Below are 24,854 nucleotides of genomic sequence, written 5' to 3'. Positions count from 1 at the left end.
TCAGGTTTTTTGACTGTACGAAAGGTCCTATTGTCTGTTTAATCCATGTCCTTCCAATGCTAATCCATGCTGCCCCACGGATTTTTATTTATTTATCCACATCCAGTTGACTGGCTGTGATTTATTCTTTTTTCTGTCTTTTCAAAGATCACACCACATTAGCATCTGATTTGTGTTTCATGACAAAGCCTTTAGCCAAATAGGATTATAAAAGCTGTCAAAATTTACACTTTTCCCTTCACTGCTTCTTTTAACAACCTGGGATCAATCATAAGTGCCTGGATTCACAATTGTTTTTAAAGATGTAATGGTCTTCAATAATAGAAGGTTTTGATTTATGAGATACAGGTTTGATTGGCTGAACCAAGATTTATTACAGTTCATATTGCTCTTTAATGCAAAGGCAGCAGGTTATTCCCAGAACCACTTCGATCTGTGTGAAGGCTCAGAGGAACAGAATTTTTAAAAGAGAGTGTCAAACCAGAACACAGATTGATTGAACTGTTTACTGTTTTATGTACAAAGATTCAGCAAAAACTCCATTTCACATGCCATCCAGGCAATTCAACTCATCCTACAGTAAAAATTCATAAGGCAGAGGAATAGTGTTACAATAAGTTCAATATTGCAGGGTATAGTGAAAAGTACAAAACTTAGTACTTAGTATAAAGAGAAGTACGGTCGAAAATAATGCAAGAGCATCATCTTTTGCCAGACTGCAGGAAATGTAACCGTCCTTGGATCTGGAGGTTCGTGTTTTCATGTACATACATGTTCTGCCTGAAGGAAGGAGGCAAAAGAGTACAAATGGAGTGATAAAAGTACTTTAATAATGTTATCAGCTTTCCCAAGATAGGTGTTGATGGAGGGAAGGTTGGTTTAGTTAATGCTCTGAATTAACCATATAACCATTTACGGAGCGGACACAGGCCAAGTTGGCCTTTCGAGTCCGCACCGTTGCATTTACAACTCTCTGCAGTTTCTTGTAGCTTTGGGCACAGCAATTCCAGTATCAAACTGTGATATATCTGGACAGGATAGTTCCTATGAAAGTCTGCAGACACCGTGATTGTAGTAAAAACATGCAGAAATGCTGGAGGAACTCAGTCGATGTCACAGTGTCTACAGGAAGTAAAGATAATATTAATGACGTTTCAGGCCTGAGCCGTTCTTCAAGGTATAACACCTTCAAGGAACCTTGAAGAAGGGCTGAGGCCCGAAACATTGGTAATATATCTTTACCTTCTATGGATGCTTGCACTATGATGCTGCAGCAAAACAAATTTTGTGACTTGTTCATGGAAATAAATTCTAAAATAATATTAAACATGAGGACGTACTGGATTCCTTAGCAGGCTTAAAAGGTAGAAATGCATCACAGGCTGATATGAGAGACAATGGCTATGACAGTAATTTTCAAATCTTTGTTGACCACAAGGGACTAGCGGGCACCAAATGTGGTAGCAGTATTCCAGAAGGAAGCAGGTATAAACCAGATAATTGCAGGTTTGCATGTCTAATGAGGGGGTCTTCATACAGAATAACCACCAGTTTGGATCGGTGGTAAAGAAGGTGAATTCTTTGTTGGCATTCGTTTCAAAGGGGATTGTGTATAAGAATAAGAGGTGTTGATGAGACTCTATGGGGCACTGGTGAGACATCAATTGGAGTACTGTGTGCAGTTTTGGGCCTCATATCTTAGAAAGGATATAGCAAGGTTGGAGAGGACAGTGGAGGTTTACCAGAATGATTCCAGGAATGAGAAGGCCAACATATGAGGTATGCCTAGCAGCTCTTGAACTCTATTCATTAGAATATAGAAGAATGAGGGGAATCTCATAGAAACATTTCAAATAATGAATGGATTGGACAGAGTAGATATAAATAAGATGTTTTCCCTTGTTTGGTGATTCCAGGACAAGAGGGCACAGTCTTAGAATTAAAAAGTACCAATTTACAACAGAGATGAGGAGAAATTTCTTTAGCTAGAGGGTAATGGATTTGTTGAATTTGTTGCCACATACAGCTGTAGAGGCAGGATCATTGAGGGAATTTAAAGGGGAAACTGATAGGTATTAGACAGGGCATCATGGGATATGGGGACAAAGCCAGAACTTGAAACGAGATGCGAGAACAGTTTAGATCAGGGAGGTTTCATGGAGCAGACTTGATGGGCCAAATGGCCTCCTTCTGTTCTTTTTTCTTGTGAGCTTGTGATCAAGGGAAATTATTGGAAATAATTCTGAGGAATAGGATTAATCTGCATTTGTAAAGGCAGGGATTTAATTAGGGCATCACTTTGGGAGAGTCTACATTGCTTTATTAAGGGAAGATTCTATTCAACTAATTTAATTGAATCTTTCAAAGACAACTCAAAGCTTTGAAGTAGGCAGTAAAACACAAAAGAGGTATGAAGGTAAGTCCTCTACTGAGGAAAGAGCATTTCATCTCAGAGAGGGAACGGTCAGAGGAAATAGTTAAGACATGGCAGGGTTAAAGTTGGAAATAAAAAGATCCAGTGCTGGCAGCTTTTTCTCTGCTGCTTTCTCTTCTACCCTTCCATTACATTCACCCATGATGTCTTACCTGTTATCTATGCTCCTTCTCCTACCCCTTCCTCCCTTCTCTTTACTCCTCTTCTCCCTCTTCCCTACTTTTTTTTATTCAGGTGCCTGCCTGCTTTTGCTTATACCTGACAAAGGGACCAGGCCCAAAACAACTGTTAGCCTTTAATTCCGCTGGATCCTATGTGACCAGCATTGCAGTAGGCACAGTCTACAATGTTTCCTGTTTCAATTCTTCCAATTGGAACATAAAAACTGCACGGATAATTTCAATTGTCAAGCTCTTTCTTGGTCCTGGAATCTGGTCTACAGATTTACCTGCGAGGTGACACAAATAAATTCTATAATTCACCATTCCACATTGCTCCTTGAGGCAATTATTTATGCTTCATTTAGCTGTCAGGCAGCGGGGTGGCGAGCTGTCAGGCAGCGGGGAGGTGTGAAAGCAGTGGTGAACCAAACGGAGCAGTCCGTGGCTGTAACTCTCAGGACTAATATCATAGAACACGCCAGCGTTAGTTGCTGTGAAGGAGCACACTTGAAATGGGAGCGCAGATTGTAGGAACATTGGTGTATCATACAAGGTCACTCTACTAATGCAGTTCAGACTTACTACAATAGTGATCATTGATAGGGGGAATCTCTACAAATTTAAAGGGTAGCAAATTTTCAGCATTATCAATAAATTTAAAAATGGGAGTGTAAAAGCATTCTTTCAAACAACAACATCAAGTAAAAATTAACGCAACATTCCAGACGCTTAAAACCGTCAGATGGCTGCCCCTGCCTGGACTGAGCTGGCTTTTGCTCTGAACGTCCCTCGCAGACACTTGTGGCCTGCTCTGGAGCAGCATTCTCCAGGCGATTCCACCTGAAAGCGGCTACAATTTCAGGAAGGACAAACAATTAAGTGCATACCATCTGTAAGTGCACAATCCTCATTTTCCAAAAACTCTAAAAGCACAATTTTTGTGAAATACTTCCAAACAATAAGCATCATTATAGCATTAAATGTAATTTTGAATCAAGCACAACTTAATTAACCTGAAGTAAGTCAACAAGCTATAGTGTATTAACATGTTAAGTTTCTTTTATTATTTAGTTCCTTTCATCACAACTTAAAATGATCACATTATTAACTTTGATCATTTAACCTCAGCTACTATTTTGGATTTTTTCAGTGACTGTGCCAACTTTTATTCATTTAACAATATCACATATGCTATTATGTCACTGTGTTATTTTAATCAATTAAACCAGGGGTTCCCAACCTTTTTGTTCCTCTGTACCCTTTGGGAATTTTTATAGGTTCCCGTGTACCCCTAAAAATTAAGGATTAAAAAAAAAATGACATTGTGCAATCTGACTGCAAATTACAACACCATGTATTGCACAGTAGTGGTTATTCTCTCAGACCCAATGTACCCCCTGAAAAGTGCAAATGACTTCTGGGGGTACATGTACCCCAGGTTGGGAAACCTTGAATTAAACCATTCTCTCCCAATTATAACTTTTAAATTCATTATCTAATTTTATCTTTTAAGACTTCATCAAACCATCATAAGATCAAGCTCATCGGATTGATTCCTCTAAATTTGAAAATGTTTACATCAATGGGCTCATTCCTTCAAAAGTTAGTTCTGTAGATTAAAAAGTATATTTCTTCTCAATTTCTATTTCATGTAACTTTTTTTGTAAGATTTAAATGCCCCAATTTAAATGTCTGAATTTAAGATGTGAGGAAGGATGGCCTGAGGAGTGGCAGCAAGAAGCTGAATGGAAGCAGCAGCTAAGTATCCCAATAAAAGTGGAGGACCATGTGGCGGAGCTGTTGTCGTTAGAGTGGTAAGGCTTTGGTGAGAACAGGTAACACGCAAGCAATAGTCAGCAAGGGCCACCCTATTTGAGGAACAAAAAGGATCCAGCAGTTATGGATACTATCACATCTAGGAGGCAGGAGGAGGGTAGATGGGTGACCGTCAGGAGAGGGAAAGGGAACAGGTCCCTTTGGTCGTCCCCCTTAATAACATACTGCATACCACTTTGGAGACTGTTGGGTGGGGGGGGGGGGGGGGGGGGAGGGAAATAACCTACCAGGAACAAGCCACAGAGATCAGGTCTCTGGCATGGAGTCTAGTCCTGTGATTAAGAAGGGAAGGGAGGAGAAGAGGCAGCTGTAGAGATAGAGAATTCCATAATTAGGGGGGACAGATGGAAGAGATCGAGTATCCTGGATGGTATGATGCCTCCCTGATGCCAGAGTCTGAGATAACTCATATCGAGTTCATGGCCTTCTCAGGAGGGAGGGTGAGCAGCCAGATGTCATGGTCCATGTAGCGACCAATGACATGGGTAGAAAGGGTGAGGAGGTCCTGCAAGGATAGTTCAGGAAGTTAGCTTCTAGGTTGAAGGACAGGCCTTCCAGGATAGTGATCTCAGGACTGCTTCCAGGCCATGTGCTAGTGAGATTAGAAATAGGATAATGCAGCTTAACACGTGGCTAAAGACATGGTGTAGGAGGGAAGGCTTCAGGTTTCTGGATCAGTGGGCTCTCTTCCAGGGAAGGTGGGACCAGTTCTGACAGGATGGTTTGCATCTGAACTGGAAGGGGACTAATATCCTTGCTGGAAGGCTTGTTAGTGCTGGTCCAGTGATCTTAATTTAGAATTGCAGGGGGAGGGGAAACCAGAGTGCCAGAGCACATAGGGGAGTGGAGGAGGGGAAAGATTATGTTAAGATTGTATGCACCATTAGAAATTAATGGATTGAACAGGGTGGAAATGTTCTCAGGTGCATCTATTTCAATACAAGAAGTACACAGGAAAGGCAGAGAGCTTAGAGTTTGGATTGGCAGGCAGAATTATGACATTGTAGCCATTAGTGAAGCTTGGTTACTGGAGGGGCAGAACTGGCAGTTCTGGGCTTCAGTTGCTTTAGACATGATAGAATGGGGGTGGGGGGGGAGGTAAAGGAGTGGCATTGGTTGTCAGTGGCACAGCTATGCCTTGGGTAGGACAGACCAGAGGGCTCATCTACTGAGGACATAAGGGTGGAGCCGAGCAATAATTAAGGTAGGACTACGCTCATGGGGTTGTATTATACACTGCCCAATAGTCGATGAGAATTGGAGGAACAAATCTGTACAGAGATAATATACAGCTATGAGAACTCCATGGTTGTGAGAGGAAGAGATTTTAACTTTCCACATATTGACTGGATGGATTGGAATTTGTCAAAAGTGTTCAGGAAAGTTTTATAAATTAATATATAGAGGTACCAACTGGAGAAGGTGCAATACTGGATCTTCTATTAGGGAACAAGACACAACAGATAACAGAAGCATGTGCAGGGAAACATTTTGGGTCCAGTGATCATAATCCCATTAGTTTCAAATTAATTATGGAGAAGGATAGGTCTGGGCTTTGGATTGAGAATCTAAATTAGAAAAGGCTAATTTTGAGGAAATAAGAAAGGATCTAGAATGCGTGGATTGAGATAAGTTGTTTTCAGGCAAGGATGTGTGAGGATCTTCAAAGGTGAAATTTTGAGAGTACAGAGTTTGTATGTTCCTGTCAGAATCAAAGGCAAGTTTATAAGGCATTGGGAACTTTGGTTTTCGAGGGATATTGGGAATCTGGTTCAGAAGAGAGGTGTATCTCAACATGGAGCAAATGAGATATTTGAGAATAAAAAAAAGGCATGAAAAACCTCAAAGAAATCAGTAAGGCTAAAAGAAGACACGGGGTTGCTTTAGCAGACAACGTGAAGGAAAATCCTAAGGTAATCCTACAGGTAAATTAAGAGCAAAAGAACAGTAAGGGATAAAATTGGTTCCCTTGAAGATCAGAGTGGTTAGCTTTATATGGAGCCAAAAGAGATGGGAGAGGTCTAAAGTGGTTATTTTTCATCCTTATTCACTCAGGAAAAGGGCATAGAGTCATGGGAAATACGAAAAACAAGCTGTGAGGTCATGGAACCAAATAAGGGTGGTTAAAGCCCCAGGACCTGACAAGATATTCCCTCTGACCTTGAGGCAGCCTAGTGTAGAAATTGCAGGGACTCTGGCAGAAATATTTAAAATGTCCTTGGTCACAGTTGTGGTGCCAGAGGATTAGAGGGTCACTCACATTTGTTCTGTTGTTTAAAAAAGACTCCAAAAGTAATCCTGGAAATAATAGGCCGGTGAGTCTGATGTCAGTAGTAGGGAAATTATTGGAAGGTGTTGAGAGATTGGATATATTATTATTTGGATAGGCAGGGATTGATTAGGGATAGTCAACATGACTTTGTGTGTGGTAGGTCATATTTAACCAATCTTGTAAAGTTTTGTGAGAAGGTTACCAGGAAAGGTGACGAAGTAAAAGCTGTGGATGTTGTCTACATGGACTTTTAAAAGGCCTTTGACAAGGTCCGCCATGGGAGGTTAGTCAGAAAAGTTCAGATGCAATGTGGATAATGTGGTAAATCGGATCAGCAAGTTTGTAGATGACACTAAGATTGGAGGCATTGTGGACAGCAAAGAAAGTTTTCAAAGCTTCCAGAGGGATCTGGACCAGAATGTTGTCTGGACTTGCATGGAAAGGTTAAACAAATGAGGACTTTATTCTCTGGAGCATAGAAGAATGAGGGGAGATTTGATAGAGGTATTTAAAATTATGAGGGGGACTAACAGAGTAAACATAGATAAGCTTTTTCCACTGAAGGAATGTAAGATGCAAACCAGACGACATGGGTTAAGAGTGAAAGGGGAAAAGTTTAGGGGGAACTTCTTCAAACAGAGAACTTGCTGCCAGCTGAAGTGGTGAATGTGGGTTCAATTTTAACATTTAAGAAGAATTTGGATAGGTACATGGATGGAAGAATGGAGGGCTATGACCTGAGTGCAGGTCAGTGGGACTAGGCAAAAAAATGGTTTGGTACAGACTAGAAAGGGCCGAAGAGGCCTGTTTCTGTGCTATTATGTTCCATGATTCCTGTGCATATCTCACGGAGGATCCTCCAGTCTGATTTGTTCAATAACCTTGTTTATACCTGCCCTGCTTCCAAATACTATCAAATCTCTAAAGTATGTGCATGATAGAGAATCTGTGTGCTACAAGCACTTCAAAACTCTGTAGTAAGCAGTTAGCATCCAAAATGGTGACTCTTCACCATTTACTCTTTAAAAAAAAAACTTCACCCTTCTTTTGAACAGTGATTGATGTTTGCTGGATACATTTCAATCTTGTTTACAGTGCATTTTCTTTTGTTGCACAGTAAATGTTAATCAATAGAAACAACCAAAAGCAGGCAAGAGTCAACAATATTCCAGTACAACTGGTACTTTCAGCAACATCCACGAAGCAACAATGGAATAAAAAGGTCCAAGACAGGCGACCACAGGAAATGCAAAACAAGTCGAAATCCGTGGCATAAATGCTGATTAATTTAATTCCATCTGGAATTTGACTGTTTTTAGCCTATGATGCTAAACCATTCTTGGACATATCTAACCCTGTGGGCACTTCCTAATGACACTGACCTTTTAATTATTCATTAAGTATATTCCAAATCAGATATGTCAATTTATCCTGTGAGGCATCCACTTTTTAAAAACGTAACGCTGCTTCCTTTTAGGATTCAATGCATGTTGACTGATATGAATTTCTTTTATTCACAGGTTCATTGATACAGAGTGACATTAAAAAAAAACAGTTTAATGAGCTGTTTGTCAAGAATCAGAGCAAGAATTGATGGCTCATTGGAAGTAGCTATTAATTTCTTAGATTAATTAAATCTGTATCAAAACATTGGTTTCATGGCAACTCTTGCATTTACCAAGAATCTAAAGGAATCTGAGAAAATCTCCGAAAATGACCAAATAGTTTCAATACAAAAACAATAGTAATTATTGCAGTTGGGTTGGATGAAAATTGTATAACAGCAAAATTATATATGCATATTGTCAAAGGGCTGAAGGCATTGAAACCAATGACAGTGAATCATAACACAAATATAATGTAAAATATCAAGCATGCTTTTTTTTGATACTGGCAATGCTCAAATGTATGCAACACCAGGCAACCGAAAACATTATCTCCAGGTGTAATTCAGTATTGTTCACTGAAAGGAATGTTTAAAAATTCCCGAGAAAGATAGATTCATAATATTTTTCCACTGAAATGTTACTTCCATATCCATTCAGCAGCAAACTGCACTTCTTCATAAAAATGCCAAAACAAATGGGTAAAGTCCAACATTGGTAAGTCGAACAATAGTTGTATACAACTTTATTAATGATTTAAGTCATTAGCTGAATATACCTTTGGAATTACTTACCCTCTTTTGCTCCTTGATATACTTGCCCATATCCTCCCTGGTTTTTTGAATTGTCTCCTCTAGAGCTTTCTTACTTTTGCTTCTCTCTTGATTTACTGCTTCCCTTAGGGCTTCCTAGTGGGGTAAAAATGGAGTTGGTCAACCCAGAAATCCCACTACTTAGATTGAAACAGTAAGCCCGTTTGAGAAATTGTTATCATAACTGCACAAATGGAAAAGTACTCAGCTGAACTGAAGTGACAAGAGATTGTAATGTGTCAAATCATTGCGTTGTCACAAACAAATATTCCTGGTTTTAAAAAGAACATAGCCAACGCATTTGGAAAATTGTGTCCAGCTCACAGTTCCATGTTTCATTGGTTTATCATTCTGAAAAATTAGACCACAGAGAAAATCTGAGCAAAGTAGTTAAAACAAAATCATTGATATCCAAAAAGAGGTGACTATAGCTAATTAGAAAATGAGTGGAAATGTTTCATTGCTTGGTATGGTACTGTATCTAGGGCCATCAATGTCTCAGAATTGACTTAAAATATGAATTGAGGAAAAATAATTTTAAATTGGAAGACTTTTAGAAGTGTGTCACGAGGATCACTAATCGCTTCAAGTATTTGCAGTTTATACTAATGGGTTGAATAAAATAAGACTGCATCATTGATCCAAGTTTGATAACAAACTAAAGCTGGGGAGAAATGTGACCTTCAAGGGGGGGGGAATATGAGCTGCAAGGAGAATGCAAAGGAACATGGATAAATTGAGCAAATGGGCAAAAACTGTGCAATATAGAATATGAAAAACATGAGGCTTTTCTTTGACTAAGAATAGGAAAACCAAATTGCTAATAATTGTTATTATATTGTGACAGATGCATTAATATTTATCTTGGAGAGAAAGGATGGGAGGGTGGATGAGGTGAGAAAGAATAAAAGATGTGAAGGTTGGTGTTAATCAGAGAATCCATACAAGGCTGGTGGACAAGTGCATGGTTGAAACGTGTTATAATATGATCAACAGGGGATCAATCAGGAACTGAAGGGCACAGTTTGATTTTTATTTATTCATTCATTTCTGAGGATCTGAGCATTGCTGGCAAGGCTGCATTTATTGTCTATTCCTATCTGCTTGAAGATGATGAACTATGCCTTCAGTCCATTTTGTTAAACTAGAAAGTCCAGCAATCTTCATCAGGTAAGAAAGGCCCAAGCCTGAAACATTGGTTACCATTTACTTCCTATGGATGCTACATGAACTGCTGAGTTTCTCTAGAATGTTTGCATTCAGTCCGTCTCATGCCAGCACTCCCATATTGCAGCTGGATAGAGCATTTTCCACCCAGCAATGAACTCCCAACACAGGAAGATGTACAACTCAAAGGTGAACACATGGTGGTTGGGTTCATTTGGACCTGATACTTCTTTTGTATTGGATGCTATCATTTTGGAGGTGCACAAAACTGCAATACATTTTGTGGGTGGTACATATAGCAACTAAAATGTACCAGAGATGTGCAACTAAATGATGATCAGAATACCAGTCAAGTCCATTGTGGAGGTGCTAAACTTGGCAACACTGTAACCATTGCGGTAGGATGTCATAGATGAATCAGTTTTTATAGATTACCTCATATAGCCAAAGTATTTTTTTTTAAGCTGACCCAATTCAATTTTTGGTCAATAATAGCTCCTACATATTGATGGCAGAGATTCAATGATGTCACTGAACATTAAGGTTAGGTGGTTCAATTTTTGTTTGTAGGATATATTAAAGCCTGGCATTGGATGGTTATAATTTTATTTGCCACTTCTCAGCACTTTCATGCAATGATGGCTTCAATTGCTGAGGAGTTGCAAATAGAATTAAACGTTGTCCAACCAACAAACGTTGTTTTTCTTTACAAAGTCAGAAGTAGAAGGCCATAGATAAACCATCTGAGGATGGTCAGGTAGTATCATAATTTAATGCACATCTAATGCAGAAATGATGCTGGAAGCATATTGGTAAATCTTAAACCTATAGAGTCACATGCCACAAACAGACCTTGCAGCCCAACATATCCATGCCGGTCATGCTGTCTATCAATTACTCCGTTTGCAATCATTAGGCCTGTATTTCTCTACTCCTTTTTCATCCAGGTACCTGTTCAAATGCCTTTTAAACACTATCATTGTATTTACCTCCACTACTTTCTCTGGTGGTTTGTTCCATATCACAACCCCTTTCTCTGTTGAAATACTTGCTTCTCAGATCACTTTTAAATTTCTTCTCTTCTTACACCTAGGCCTTCTAGTCTTAAATGACTGATTATACACTCTACTTATGCTCATAATTTTATAGACTTATACAAGGTCACCCCTCAGTCTCATATCTGCAGTGAGAATAAACCCAGCCTATCCACTTTTTCCTTATAGATGTAAAGCCCTCCATGTTGAATCTAATATTACGTGTTCAGTAGCCCTCCACACTCACTGAATGCACTTGTTAACCATCTCCACTTAGAATCCTTCCAATGCCAGAAATTTGAAATGAAAACAGAAAAGGAGCTTTGAAGGAGATTTGAGGAGAAAAAATCTCTGCACTTTATCCAAAGCAACTATCTTTCCAAAAGTATGACAGCCATTATGTTTTAGAAAATATAGGAAATAAGTTGAAAGTGGGCTTGAAGTACCCAGTACATCATGATCTTACTAAATAACCAAAATGGCTCAAGTGGACACAAGGCCCAATTCTAGAACAAAAAAAAACAAATCATTCGCCCAATCATGTCAGGCTGAGAAAGTTTGTCCCAATAACAAAAGAGCATAAGGCAGCTGCATGCAGCATTTAATAAGCAAGATGAATGAAAATACAAATCTTGTATCCCTGATACTTATTACTAGCATGGAGTTTTATTTGAAGATAAAAATAAAAATCACATTTCCAGGTAGATCTACAAGCTTTTTAATTTTTTTTGATAATGATGGGGCAGCATGGTTAGTGCAATGCTATTACAGTACTAGCGACCTGGGTTAGAATTTGTCGCTGCAAGAATTTGTATGTTCTCCCCATTACTGTGTGAGCTTCCTCCAGGTTGTCAAATTTCCTTCCATGTTCTAAAGACCTATGGGGTTGGTAGGTTAATTGGTCATATGAGTTTATTTGGGCAGCGCAGGCTCATTTGTTTGTTGAGAAACTCCTTAGTTAGGTAACTGGCCATTCATCTTGTTGCCTTGAATTAAAAATTAATTAAATTACATTAAGTATCAGTTAAAATCGACAGACACTAACTAGGTTTAGTGAAACAGAACTGGGAACAATTTTGTCTGTTTTTGAATATCCACATTAACAATGATAAAACCTTGCCTCATGAACCACAAACAAGGAATTAATGGGACAAAACTAGTCATTGCCATATGCAAGGTTTTAGGATTGGTATAAGAAATGGTACCTTAGGGTAGAGCAGAACCATGTTTCAAAAAGAATAAATTGGAAGAGATTGTATAGAAAAGACCAAAATGAAGATGATGTATGCAGAAGAATATCTGAATAGAGATAACAATTGTTCAACCATAAAAGTTGAAAGGGTGAATATAATAATGTTGCCCACCTTGAATGTGTGTCTGATTGACAAACTTCAAATTCATCCATATCCCTTCTTTAAATTATGAATCAGATAATTATTAAGGTATTTTCACCACTTTGAACATTTCTCAGTGAAAGAATTATGTAATTCATGCTAACATCTTGGCATCAAATTCTTGCACAAGAGGAAACTGCCTCTCCACCCTGTCAAATCTTGAGGATATCAATTAACTCCCCTTACATTTTTCTTAATTTCAGCAAATGCAAACCTACTCTATCCAACCATTCCTCATAAGGCAACCCAATCATTTTAGGCGGCAGGCTATTATTCTCTGAACTGCTTCCAGTGTTTTAACAAATACTTCAAATGAGATGACCAACACTGTGGTGTCTCATCAATAGCCTAAATAATCTCATTACTTTTGCATTCAATTATCCCTCCAATTATATTGTTTGGTTTCCAAATTACTTTCAGTAGCCTTTTGCCATCTGTAATGTTAGCACTCTTTTTATAGTTTGACCTACATTTCAAAACCATACCTTTCCTTTGTTCATTTTTTTCTTGCCCTCATTCCATGAAATGATAATTCCACAAGCATACGAATCCCTTCAGCAATCCTACCTCAAACTATCAGACCTTCCTTTTACACATTACAGCTCTGTCCCAGTTTACCTGCAGCTTAAAACTAAATTGTTTCACTTGGCCAGTTGCAATGAAGAGTATTCAATCAGAAAAAAACAATAAATGAATCATTTACCAATGATGCTGGATGACTTGGTAATTGTTTCCATAATTTTATTTTTATTTCAGATTTCCGGCATTGGCACATTTTTAATTTTTAACCTTTTGCCAATCCTGCACAAGGACACCATGATCACACTGCAATTCATATCTTACCACTCAACTTTTAGATTATGCTTCTTTTTTTTGTTCTTCTCATCAAAATGGACAAAAGCAAATTTTCCCACCCTATACTCATTTCCAAATACCCATCCTCTTGATCTTCCAGAACTCCTTTGTGGTCCTCCTTATGTCTCCTCTGTAATTTCCTTTCCAACTTGTGCCATCAGCAAATTTAGAAAATATAGCTGAGGGCCCAACACTGATCCCTGAGGTACACCACTCATTACATCTCACCAACCAGAAAAAAACCCATGAACAAATGATGTACAAACAGATCCAGATTTGAAAGATCTTAAATTTGTATTATTCATACTTCACCTGGCTTTTGTTCCTCTCCTCTTGCAATGCCTCCTGGAGAGCTTGTGCCATATTTTCTTTATCCTTGCCACACTCAATTTCCCATAGTTCTCTTTTCTCCATCTGGATCTTTTCCATCCTTTCCCTCTCCACTTGCACAGCTTTCAAAACAGCCTCGGTAATGATTTCCTTTTCTGCCTGTGTTAACAGATGATTGTTCAAACGGGATTTTTAAAAAAATCAAAAGATATTTAAACCAAATATAATACCACATAAAAATCCATGGCCATATACTAAATAAAAGATCAGAGAAACTAACAAATGTTTTGTTGAAAAATGATCAACTCTGCCAACTTCAACAGGAATTGGATTACAAAGCTGGAAGCAGATGCTTCAGAAATATTGTTGTCCCTGTTATTACAGCATTCCTTGCCAATAATGCAAATTTTTCTTGTTACAATATTGTTACAGTGGCAATGTTCAGAAAATGGCTTCCATTGGCAACCACAGATGGTCTACAATTTCAAGGGAAGAATAAATCTTCAAAGGACTACAGAAAACAGATGACATCAATGTTGTAGCATTGGATCAAAATTAAACTTAACATTTTTTTCTGATTAATCATCAGTTTGTACATAATTTACCTTATTCTGATGTTTTAGTTAATGACAGGTAAAGTTTGCAAATGTAATAATCTATTTAACACCACCTACAGGCTCAGAACATTATTGTTACCTAGGACTGAGTACAATGTTTCCAACAAAATAATTTGCGACAAAGTCTTTTCAGGGGTAGTTTTACAAGGAGGCATTAGGACAGGCGGCTTGGTGAAAGAATTGGACTTTTCCCGGATCACTATAATTCTGGCCATTTGGGGAGAGGCAAGGACATTTTGTCTTTAAGATACCAAATTATCCTTTACCGTCTTGCAAAGTAAATATGTGCAGATACATTAGTAAATAACCGTGAACAATTTGTGCTGGACCTTGCTTTCTACAACTCAAAGTGGCACTTCACTCTCAACCTTTCATCATTTACAAAATCTGTAGAATTCAATAACCAATCTTTTTTTTAAACCCAACTGATGTGAATTCAGGAATCAAACCGGAACATGGTCAAAAAACTTTCTTGCTGCTGGAAAATTTAACTTGAGTATTTGAAACACAAAGTTTTTTGTTCCAATTATTATCTAAATATTGCTTATAATTAAATAACCTTATTCATTCTTAATTAAGTTCATATTATGTGTAGAATACAATAGAGTTGATAGAATAAGCTAGAGTATTGATTATTAGAATTTTTTTTTACATTAAACAAAAATTCTATATTGCTATTAACAAAAAAATTTTAACTACAAAATAGTGATGAGCAAAGTCAAAGCATTAACTTAAAAGGCTCTTACTTTCAGGCTTATAACATGACAAATGATTATAAAAGAAATGTTCATATCTTTTAGATTAATTCAATATTGCTACATCTTAAGAAAGGAAAATAGAGTCTTTCTTTTAAAAAGAGTATTAACATACAATACTTAGTAGTCAAACTTATTATGATACCTGTACTACTTTTTCCATTGCCTCAGTGCTTCGTAGCCTTTCTTCAACCATACACTTTTCAAGTATATCCTGCAAATAATTCATCAGAATGTTCAGGTTTCAACTTTATACCCAAGAACAATATTAGAGATTCTTTTCTTTAAAAAAAGAGCTTCACCTTGTGCAGTTTTGTTTGTTCCTCCAATGCTTCCTTTATCTTGTTTTGCACTGAATTTTTTTCTTTTTCCAGTAATTCAACTAAATGCTCATGCTGTAAGATCACACAGTTAGCAGCGTTAGCAGGAACACACATCATATGCAAGTTTTAGATAATTATGTTTTAAATGATTATCCAAATTATAATAGTAGCTCAATCAAAATAATAAATATGCCAAATACTCTGGGGTTTACTTCAAATCCAGGTAGGTTTCAAACCTTGAAAACATGTTGCCAGACCATCTTTCACCCCTTCCAGGATGAAGGTTGTTGAAAAGTAACCAGTGATGGAAAGGCAATTCTAGATTGGTTAGGTGGGAGTGAAGATCTTGGTTTTCACTGTGGTTCTTGGAGAAATACTCCTACATCATAAAGGGAAGTGGAAAGCTGAATTGTTTGGGCCTTTTTAAAAAATTTCTGCCAGATCTGGATTATCTCGTACACAGCAAGAAAGACCACAAAATTCACATTCATGTGTGCAGAGTCTGTTAATAACACTGTATACTCGACTTCACTTTTAAAACCGATACCAGCACAGAATCAGAAGTACAAATATAAACAGCAATAAAAATGAGGACAGCTTTTGAAATGGATAATTAACCTGGAACATAAATGTCCACCATGGCATCCGAGTTGATCATTAAAACTCAAATCAGCCTTAATGTGATTAATATTGGAATAAATTAAAATCTGGTCACCATTCTATGGGAAAGATGTTGCCAAGCTAGAGAGGGTGCTGAAAAAGATTTACACAGATGTGGTCAGGAGGCCCAAGCTATAGGGAGAATTTGAGCATTCTAGGACTTTATGCCTTGGAGCAAAGAAGGATGAGGGGTGATCGCAGAGGTGTACAAAATCGTGAGAGAAATAGATGAGGTGAACTCAGAGAATCCTCTGCCCAGAATGGGGGAACCTGTAATTTGGGCATATGTTCAAGATGAGAGGAGTGAGATCTAACAGAACTGGAGGGTAATTTTTATGTGTGTGTGTATATATATCCATACATATAGATATATAAACACAGAGGCTGGTGACTAATACTGCAATGTTTCAGCAAAAATGGACCGATACACAAATAGGATGGGTTTAGAGGGATATGGGCCAAAAATGGACCCAAATGTGAGTGGGACATTTTGATTGGCATGGACATTGGCTGAAACCCTGCTTCATGCATGATCACCGTATGACTTAAGGAATAATATACTTGAGCTTTAACACTATGAAAAGTGAAAGGACTTTAATCTTTCATTCAAACACATTTGTGCAAAGATTAAAGAAATGATCATGTGTCGGAAAAAAAACCAAACACATTTCATTTAAAAAAAATTTAAGGAAGAAGAAAGTTCTCTACCTGCTTGTTTCCAGATGTAATGATTATAACAATATCCAAATCACTTCTAAAGTTAATGTTGGAAAATCTACAATCTTTGACATACAAGCTCAAAGCCCATGTAAAACCTTTTTATTGTTTTACTAAATATTTAACGTTAAATTGTTGCTTAACCATTTTAAACATTCACTTTTCTGCATTTGCCAGTGCAATAAAATATTTATAATGCCACAATGTTCAGGTTAGGGAGAATATGATGGTCCTCTCGAGCTCTGATAACTCCCCCATGCTCTCCGATTGACATCTCCCAGATACTCTGCTTATTCCTCCCAACTGCTAATCCTATAACAGAAGCTGTTTACTCGTTTTTCTGTCATCAATATAAGCAAATGACCCAGAAAGGTAAGCAAAAGAGCCATAACATACAATGAAAGTTGGAAGAAAATAAGGAATTTTCTGTGAAATTTCTCTCACCAATTATTACACTCTTTCTTTCTAATTTCCTTGTCAACACCTGTGTCTCTCTTCCAACCAACACCCAGCCACCCCAAATAATTAAGTGGCAGTGGAGCAGATAAAGTGATCTTAACAGTGTCTGGATTTTTAAAAAAAAAATGTACAAAATAGAAAGTGAAATGAAAAGAAAAACTTCTAATCAGGAATTTTTGCCTGTGGAATAAGTTGCTAACTAATCCTTGGAAAGCAGAACCCTATTTATTACTAAAAACAGACTAGTGGTAAAAGTGGTGGAAACCCAAACTTGGGGAAAGCTTGGCTTGAACTTCCTGCTCAAAAGCTGGCATTTCCACAGGAATCACCAATCTTTCCCATGTAAATGATTAGAAATTTGCAACTTTGAATGACTTCTACACATTGGATGCATTTGAGGAAACAAATGATACACTTCTCATGGTGTTCACTGTTGTAAACTTTACTTCTAGAGACTTGCCCATTCCATGGACTACAAAATCTATCTATGGTTCCTCTGGTCAACTTAAATTGTGGTTCATTGAAGAAAAAAATAGGACTGAAGAAAGGAGAACAAGTGCAAGTTAATGTCCTTTTAATTTTATTCAGATGTTTTAATTGTACATTGTTTCCCAGCTTTGTATTCTTCTTCTTTGGCTTGGCTTCACGGACGAAGATTTATGGAGGGGGTAAATGTCCATGTCAGCTGCAGGCTCGTTTGTGGCTGACAAGTCCGATGCGGGACAGGCAGACACGGTTGCAGCGGTTGCAGGGGAAAATTGGTAGGTTGGGGTTGGGTGTTGGGTTTTTCCTCCTTTGCCTTTTGTCAGTGAGGTGGGCTCTGCGGTCTTCTTCAAAGGAGGTTGCTGCCCGCCAAACTGTGAGGCGCCAAGATGCACGGTTTGAGGCGTTATCAGCCCACTGGCGGTGGTCAATGTGGCAGGCACCAAGAGATTTCTTTAGGCAGTCCTTGTACCTTTTCTTTGGTGCACCTCTGTCACGGTGGCCAGTGGAGAGCTCGCCATAGAACACGATCTTGGGAAGGCGATGGTCCTCCATTCTGGAGACGTGACCCATCCAGCGCAGCTGGATCTTCAGCAGCGTGGACTCGATGCTGTCGACCTCTGCCATCTCGAGTACTTCGACGTTAGGGATGAAAGCGCTCCAATGGATGTTGAGGATGGAGCGGAGACAACGCTGGTGGAAGCGTTCTAGGAGCCGTAGGTGGTGCCGGTAGAGGACCCATGATTCGGAGCCGAACAGGAGTGTGGGTATGACAACGGCTCTGTATACGCTTATCTTTGTGAGGTTTTTCAGTTGGTTGTTTTTCCAGACTCTTTTGTGTAGTCTTCCAAAGGCGCTATTTGCCTTGGCGAGTCTGTTGTCTATCTCATTGTCGATCCTTGCATCTGATGAAATGGTGCAGCCGAGATAGGTAAACTGGTTGACCGTTTTGAGTTTTGTGTGCCTGATGGAGATGTGGGGGGGCTGGTAGTCATGGTGGGGAGCTGGCTGATGGAGGACCTCAGTTTTCTTCAGGCTGACTTCCAGGCCAAACATTTTGGCAGTTTCCGCAAAGCAGGACGTCAAGCGCTGAAGAGCTGGCTCTGAATGGGCAACTAAAGCGGCATCGTCTGCAAAGAGTAGTTTTGTATACTTATTAAAGTATTTGTATACTTCGTATACTTATTAAATAAAAACAAATTAAAATGGGATTAGAATTAAGTTTAACTCCAAATTTGAATGCGGGACTTAACCTACTATCAAAGCAACTCTAAAAGCAAGAGCAGAGGCAGATAAGAAAAGATCTGCATTGCACAAGACCTTACCAAACAACTGGCAGTCCGCTTTCAGACAAGTATATTCCTGGGGGACCCACTTGGGTTAAAAGTGAGCTTCAAGAGCAGAATAATTCTCTATCAGGTATGCTGCGAAGAAGTACAAAATCTGCTTCACGAAAATTCTAGACAGGCTTGCATTTTACTGTGATTATTTTTTTCTTTTACTTCAATAATTAAAGAGAGCAAAAAAAGGTGAAGTACACAATTGTGTCACTGCTATTGAATAAACAATAATATGCAAGATATGTTCATTGGAATATTTGAGCATAACCTATTAATCAAGTCTTTCATGGCTTTTTCTTCCTCACAATTTAGTGTTCCTGTATGTACCATACGTTGAAAATTTCTTTATCCCCATGGCTCAAAATATGCGACCTCTTCACAAGAATTTATTTGTGACATACATTGATCATTCACCAGAGGCTGGTGGAGAAGCTGACCTCGCTGGGACTCAACACCCCTGTAACTGGATCCTGGACTTCCTAATCTAATGGAAAGTCCACAGTCCATCAAGGTTGGAGGCAGAACATCGATCACCGTCAGGTGAGAACTGGCGCACCTCAGGGCTGTGTGCTCAGCCTGCCCCTGTTCACACTACTGACCTACGATTGCATTGTCAGGTCCATCTCCAACAGTGTCAACAAGTTTCCAGATGACACAACAGTATCAGCAACAACGGTGTGAGAAGAGGTGGAAAATCTCATGAAACAGTGTGGGAGTAACAACCCGAGTCTCAATATGGACAAGATGGAGATGACGGTGGACTTCAGAAACAACCACCCTCCACTACACATCAACAATTCTGTTGTGAAGAGAGTGGAGAGCACCAAGTTCCTGGAATTCACTTACCAGTAACTAGTGACCTATCGTGGACACTCAACATCTCACTAGTCAGGACAGCACAACAGCGACTGCACTTCCTGAGAAGACTAAAGTGGGCAAGGCTACCAGTCACCATTATGTCAACCTTCTATAGGAGCTCTATAGTCCTGACTGGATGAACCACATTGTCAAACAGTTGCTTCAGAGAGATGGATTGGAGGTCAATCCACAGGTCCATAAGAATGGCAGATAGGATCACTGGAGACTGCCTCTCCCTTTCTCCCAGCCCCTCAACGTGATCTACCAGGATCATTATCTGACCAGAATGCACAAAATCATCGAGGACCCTTTTCATGCTGCATAGCATCTTTCAGCTCCTCCCATCGGAAAAGAGATCCAGGACTATGAGAGCCAGCACCACCAGGCTGAAAAACAGCTTCTTCCCAGTGAGAATGCTGAATGACCAAAGAAACTGCTCACACGAAATACCTGAGACTCTCATTTGTACAAAATAATATTTAATTATTTTTATAGATATAAAACTTATCTTGCATATGTATTATTTGTCTCTGTGTTATGTCTGGCTGTATGTCTGCATTTTTTGCAATGAGGACCAGAGAATGCTGTTTCATCAGGTTGTACTTGTACAATCAGATGACAATAAACTTGACAGTATTCATATGCACCAAAATTCTGAAGGCTGCCATTGAACAGGGACTTTATTTAAAAATACTGTACATAAATTGAATGACAAAAATACAATAAATACAAAAGAACCTAGTATAAATCAGCAAAGTATGAGATACTCTACTGTGTACATTCACAGTCATCCTCATGCAAGAAAATAAAGTGATTTTCCAATAGTGCAGATAGCTCTTCTGTGGTGACGGAACAATCAACGATAACTGTAACAAAGAAAGGTTGAACTGAGAAGTTCTGTACTTTCTCCCCAAAGGTAGCTGTGAGAAGAGGTGATGAGGTGACCAGTGATACTAGACTTTTATGATGTTGGCTGCCTTGAGGCAGTGCCTCACATTGACATCTTCAGAGGATGGGAAGTCAGAGGCTGTAATGGATCTGGCTATATTTGCTACTTTCTGCAGTCTTCTGTGTACTTGGGCATTGAAGTTACCAAACCAGGCTGTGATTCAACCTGACAGTACAATTCCATAGTACTCTGTAGAGGATTGATAAGAGTATTCAACAACATGCCAAATCTCCTCAGACATTAGAAAGTAGAAGCACTAGTGTGCTTTCTTCATGGTTACCTCACTGTGCTGGCTCCAGGAGAGGTCTTCTGAAATAAGGATTCCCAGGAACTTGAAGCTCCATTCCTTCAATGCAGCCAAGGGTGTGGTCACTCATCTTCCCCTTTCTTGGTGACAAGATTATTGTTCTGGCATCATACAACCAGATTCTCACTCTTCATCCTGTCAGTTGTCGGTAAAGTTGGAGACTGAGTTGCAGCTGAACTTGGCTTTGCAGCCAGGTTGTAGAGGGAATAGAGCAGGGAATTAAACATGCATCTTTATAGCTCCTGTGCTGATGGTCATCGTGATGGAGCTGATCCACAATGATTGGGATCTGCCGATGAGGATGTCAAGGATCCAGTTGCCAGTTGTGGAGGGATGAATAGTGTCCCGGATCCTCTAGTTTGGTCACAAATTTTGCTGGTATAATTGTGTCGAGCCTTAAGCTGTAATCAATGAACAACCTGACAGTTATTCCAGTAGCCTCTCCACGGTACAAATATTGCATCTGCCCTTATTTGCCATTAAAATACATCATAAAACATGGAATGTCCTCCCAACTATATGCCAAACATTAAACGGAATGGTTTATGAATTATCTGATTCCAACCTCTTCAACCTAGTCCAAATAAATGCACTGCCATCAAAAAATGGAAACACAATGATAACTATACCACTTCCAATCATTTTCCAAATAAAATAAATTTATTGGAAACAAATCACCTATACCATCTCTTATGCATAATAAAAAATATGATCAACACCAATCCACAAAGACGTGCATGGACTGCTCTGTCTGTGGATGGTAAAATTTCTATCTTTCTGAGCAGCAGTCGACTTTGCAGCTCATCATTACGGAAGGGACATGCAGATATTCCCTACTCAGACAGAATGAACTCATCATCTGTGAATATAAAGATCTGTCAAAGTAAACATCCAGATCTAGCCAGAAAGTAGGATTTCTGGAAGTTGAAGGGACAGATTGCACCTCTGTGGCACTCAGACTCCACACAACAATCTATGGCTCTGTTGGAAAAGTCAGAAGTTGAATTATCGCCACCAGATCATCTCAATGTACAAGGTGTTTTTACATCCCGATCTAATATTGTGCCCACCATATTTTGCCATCACACTGAACAGATACACAAATTACAGTTGCAATAGACTTTGTGAAACTGCCCGAGTTCCTCCAGCATTTCTGTGTACTAGACACATATCCCTCTCCTCCTCTCTCTACCACTAACTCCATGATTCTCTTGTCCACTCCTTCCTCGTCACTAACCACCGTGTTGGCACCTTTCCCTGTGACGTTCCACTTGCGCACACACCTTCTCCCTCACCACCATTTGTGGCTCAAAAAACTCCTTTCAAGTGAAGGAATATTTCACTTGTGAATCTGCAGGTCTCTCTCTCACCCTTTGCCTCCCTTCACAAAGCCAAAATCAATTCTCAACTTTCCTCTGATCATATCCAATTAACACCTTTTGGCTATTAGGTCTGGACTCCTGCTCTCCCATTTTTCTTCCTTTATCTGTAGCCTTTAATTAAGATGACTGACAGATTTTTGCTTATACATTGAAGAAGGGCTCAGGTCTGAAACATCAATAATCCTTCTGTGGACACTGCGAGACCATCTGAGTTCCTCCAGCATTTCTGCATGTTTTTAATAAGCCTTTTCCATATGCCAATCTCCTCACTCTGGGTTATCAAGTCCTGGTGATTGAGAACAGAATTCCAACTGCTACCAAAGGCTCACAAATTGGACAAATCAAGAGTAATTCCACGGTATTCTCAAGAGAAACTGAATTTAAAAAAAACTATATGCTACATAATCTTGTAATTGGAGTAGAACATTGCCCACTGCATTTTAATTAGATATCTTTAAAACTTGCCTAGATGAGCACTTGGAATTCTGCTTTCCTTCTGAAATTACTTTTCCACCCAGTCCTGCCTCCTTCTCTGGACATCTCAATGATACTTGGCATTTTTTAATATTCCCTTGCTTTTATGCACTCTCCAAATACATTCTCTCTTCCTTCACCAGATTGAATTTGTCATATTTGTGCATAGGTAACCAGGAACTAATATTGAAAAGAACTTTCCTCCTTCCTATCTATAATAAGGCCACAAAGACAACTATATTTACTTTTGGTCTCCTTACCCAAGGAGGTCCTTGCCATTAAAGGGAGTAGTCCCAGAATATTTTTGAGGGCGTAGTGAGAGGGATCCCAATTGGAGGAGAAATTAAAATACAGTAGAAGTTCAAAAATCCAGAGGAGCACAGGAAAGTCCAGAAATCATGACCACCTGGACTTATCAAAAACTTTCAAAACTTTGAAAATTTAGTGGGCTTTTGTTTATGTGCATTTGTAAGCAATACAGATGCACAGCAGCAACGAGCGACTACTTTAAAACAGAAAGCATATTGTATTTGCTAATGAATAAGCTATCAAAATTTACCTCTACACCTCTTCTTTATTCCACCTTAAATTTGAATTTTAAAAGTGTTGCCCGAGAATCCCAAAAATCCAAAGCAACCCAATCCTCGAGCAGTCCATATTTTCAAACTTCTATTGTAGAGTAGAACTAGAGTTTGGAATAATGAGAGTAAATCTAAACAAAACTTCTACATTTACAAAGCTTGGTGCAGCAAAAACATTCTTCCAGATTGAGGATCTTGACCAGGGGGCATATATTAGAAATAGGGATGCATCATTTATGACTAAGATAAGGAAAAACTAAAAGTGATGAACCTTTGAATGAACATTATAACTAAAAATTCCAAAGTTGGTATCTGGATATTAAGGGATAAGGGGATAATGCTTAAAAAAAAAGACACTGAGAAAGAGGATCAGTCATGATCTTGAGAAATGACAGAACAGACTCAAAAAGCTGCTTGGCCTACTCCTGATCTTATATCATATGTTCGTGATCACCAGTCACATTTACTCATCAAATATATGTTAACTGTCTTTAATTACTATGACTTCCTAAATGATGATTTATGCAGTCCTGAGAACATCCTTCAACAATTTTCCCAATGTTAATCTTAGACTTGTTGCACTCAACCCCTTTCTTAAACAATAGTAGAACATGAGTAATTTTCCAGTTAATCCAGCACCATGTCTTCAGCCAAAGCATTAAGGAAAACAGTCAGACCAGCCTCTGTCCCATTTCTTCTTTGCTAATTTTGAGAATCTGGGCATAATTTATCTGCTTAATGATGTTTGACCCCTTAATATGTACTTACTTAGGGTGCCATTTCTAGTATTTAACTTGCCTCGTCAATTCCCTTTTGTGGTGCTTTTCTGGGGATTTAAAAAGAAAAACCTTCTTTCTATAGCATCTTAAAAGATTTTTGCAATTTTGCTGTTCCATATTTTAAACAGTCAATTTTTGATTGCGAGGGGACTATGTCTAAATGGAAGAGTTGAATTCCCACTGTTATTTTTTTTAATTTAAGTTTTAAGTCTGCTTTGAGAGTTAAATGCTCTCATTGTCATAATTAATCTTGTTACCATTTTCTTTGAACATTTTTAGTCGAACAAAAATTGCACAGGAGCACAGCTACTTTTGGCAAGGTACCCGTGTTGCTTGCAAAATGAAACTTTTCACTGGATCTCTGTGGATGTGATTTTAAAAAAAACAAGCTGGGCAATTACTTCTGATAGTTATTGGGGATGGTATTCACTTCTTCATATATTTTATTTTTCATTTTTAAGTATATTTAACAATCTTCTTTTCTTTGGCT

At 38.7% G+C, this 24,854-nt stretch overlaps 1 protein-coding gene across 10 annotated transcripts in view; it reads right to left on the bottom strand.

The window, feature by feature from the left end:
• LOC138746046 (coiled-coil domain-containing protein 91-like) overlaps positions 1-24,854 on the bottom strand; it is a 132,832-nt gene that overhangs the window by 8,189 nt on the left and 99,789 nt on the right. For all 10 annotated transcript variants that reach the window (XM_069903766.1, XM_069903769.1, XM_069903764.1 and 7 more), the window contains 4 exons: positions 15,355-15,447; positions 15,198-15,266; positions 13,663-13,839; positions 8,883-8,996 (listed from right to left, as the gene is read on the bottom strand). In XM_069903766.1, coding sequence (XP_069759867.1) covers positions 8,883-8,996; positions 13,663-13,839; positions 15,198-15,266; positions 15,355-15,447 — 453 coding nt within the window. The remainder of the gene's footprint in view (positions 1-8,882; positions 8,997-13,662; positions 13,840-15,197; positions 15,267-15,354; positions 15,448-24,854) is intronic.

The sequence above is a fragment of the Narcine bancroftii genome, chromosome 11 (genome assembly GCF_036971445.1).
Source record: "Narcine bancroftii isolate sNarBan1 chromosome 11, sNarBan1.hap1, whole genome shotgun sequence".
Classification (NCBI taxonomy): Eukaryota; Metazoa; Chordata; class Chondrichthyes; order Torpediniformes; family Narcinidae; genus Narcine; species Narcine bancroftii.
The sequence above is the reverse complement of the archived record's forward strand: the minus strand, read 5'-3'. Positions and strand labels throughout refer to the sequence as shown.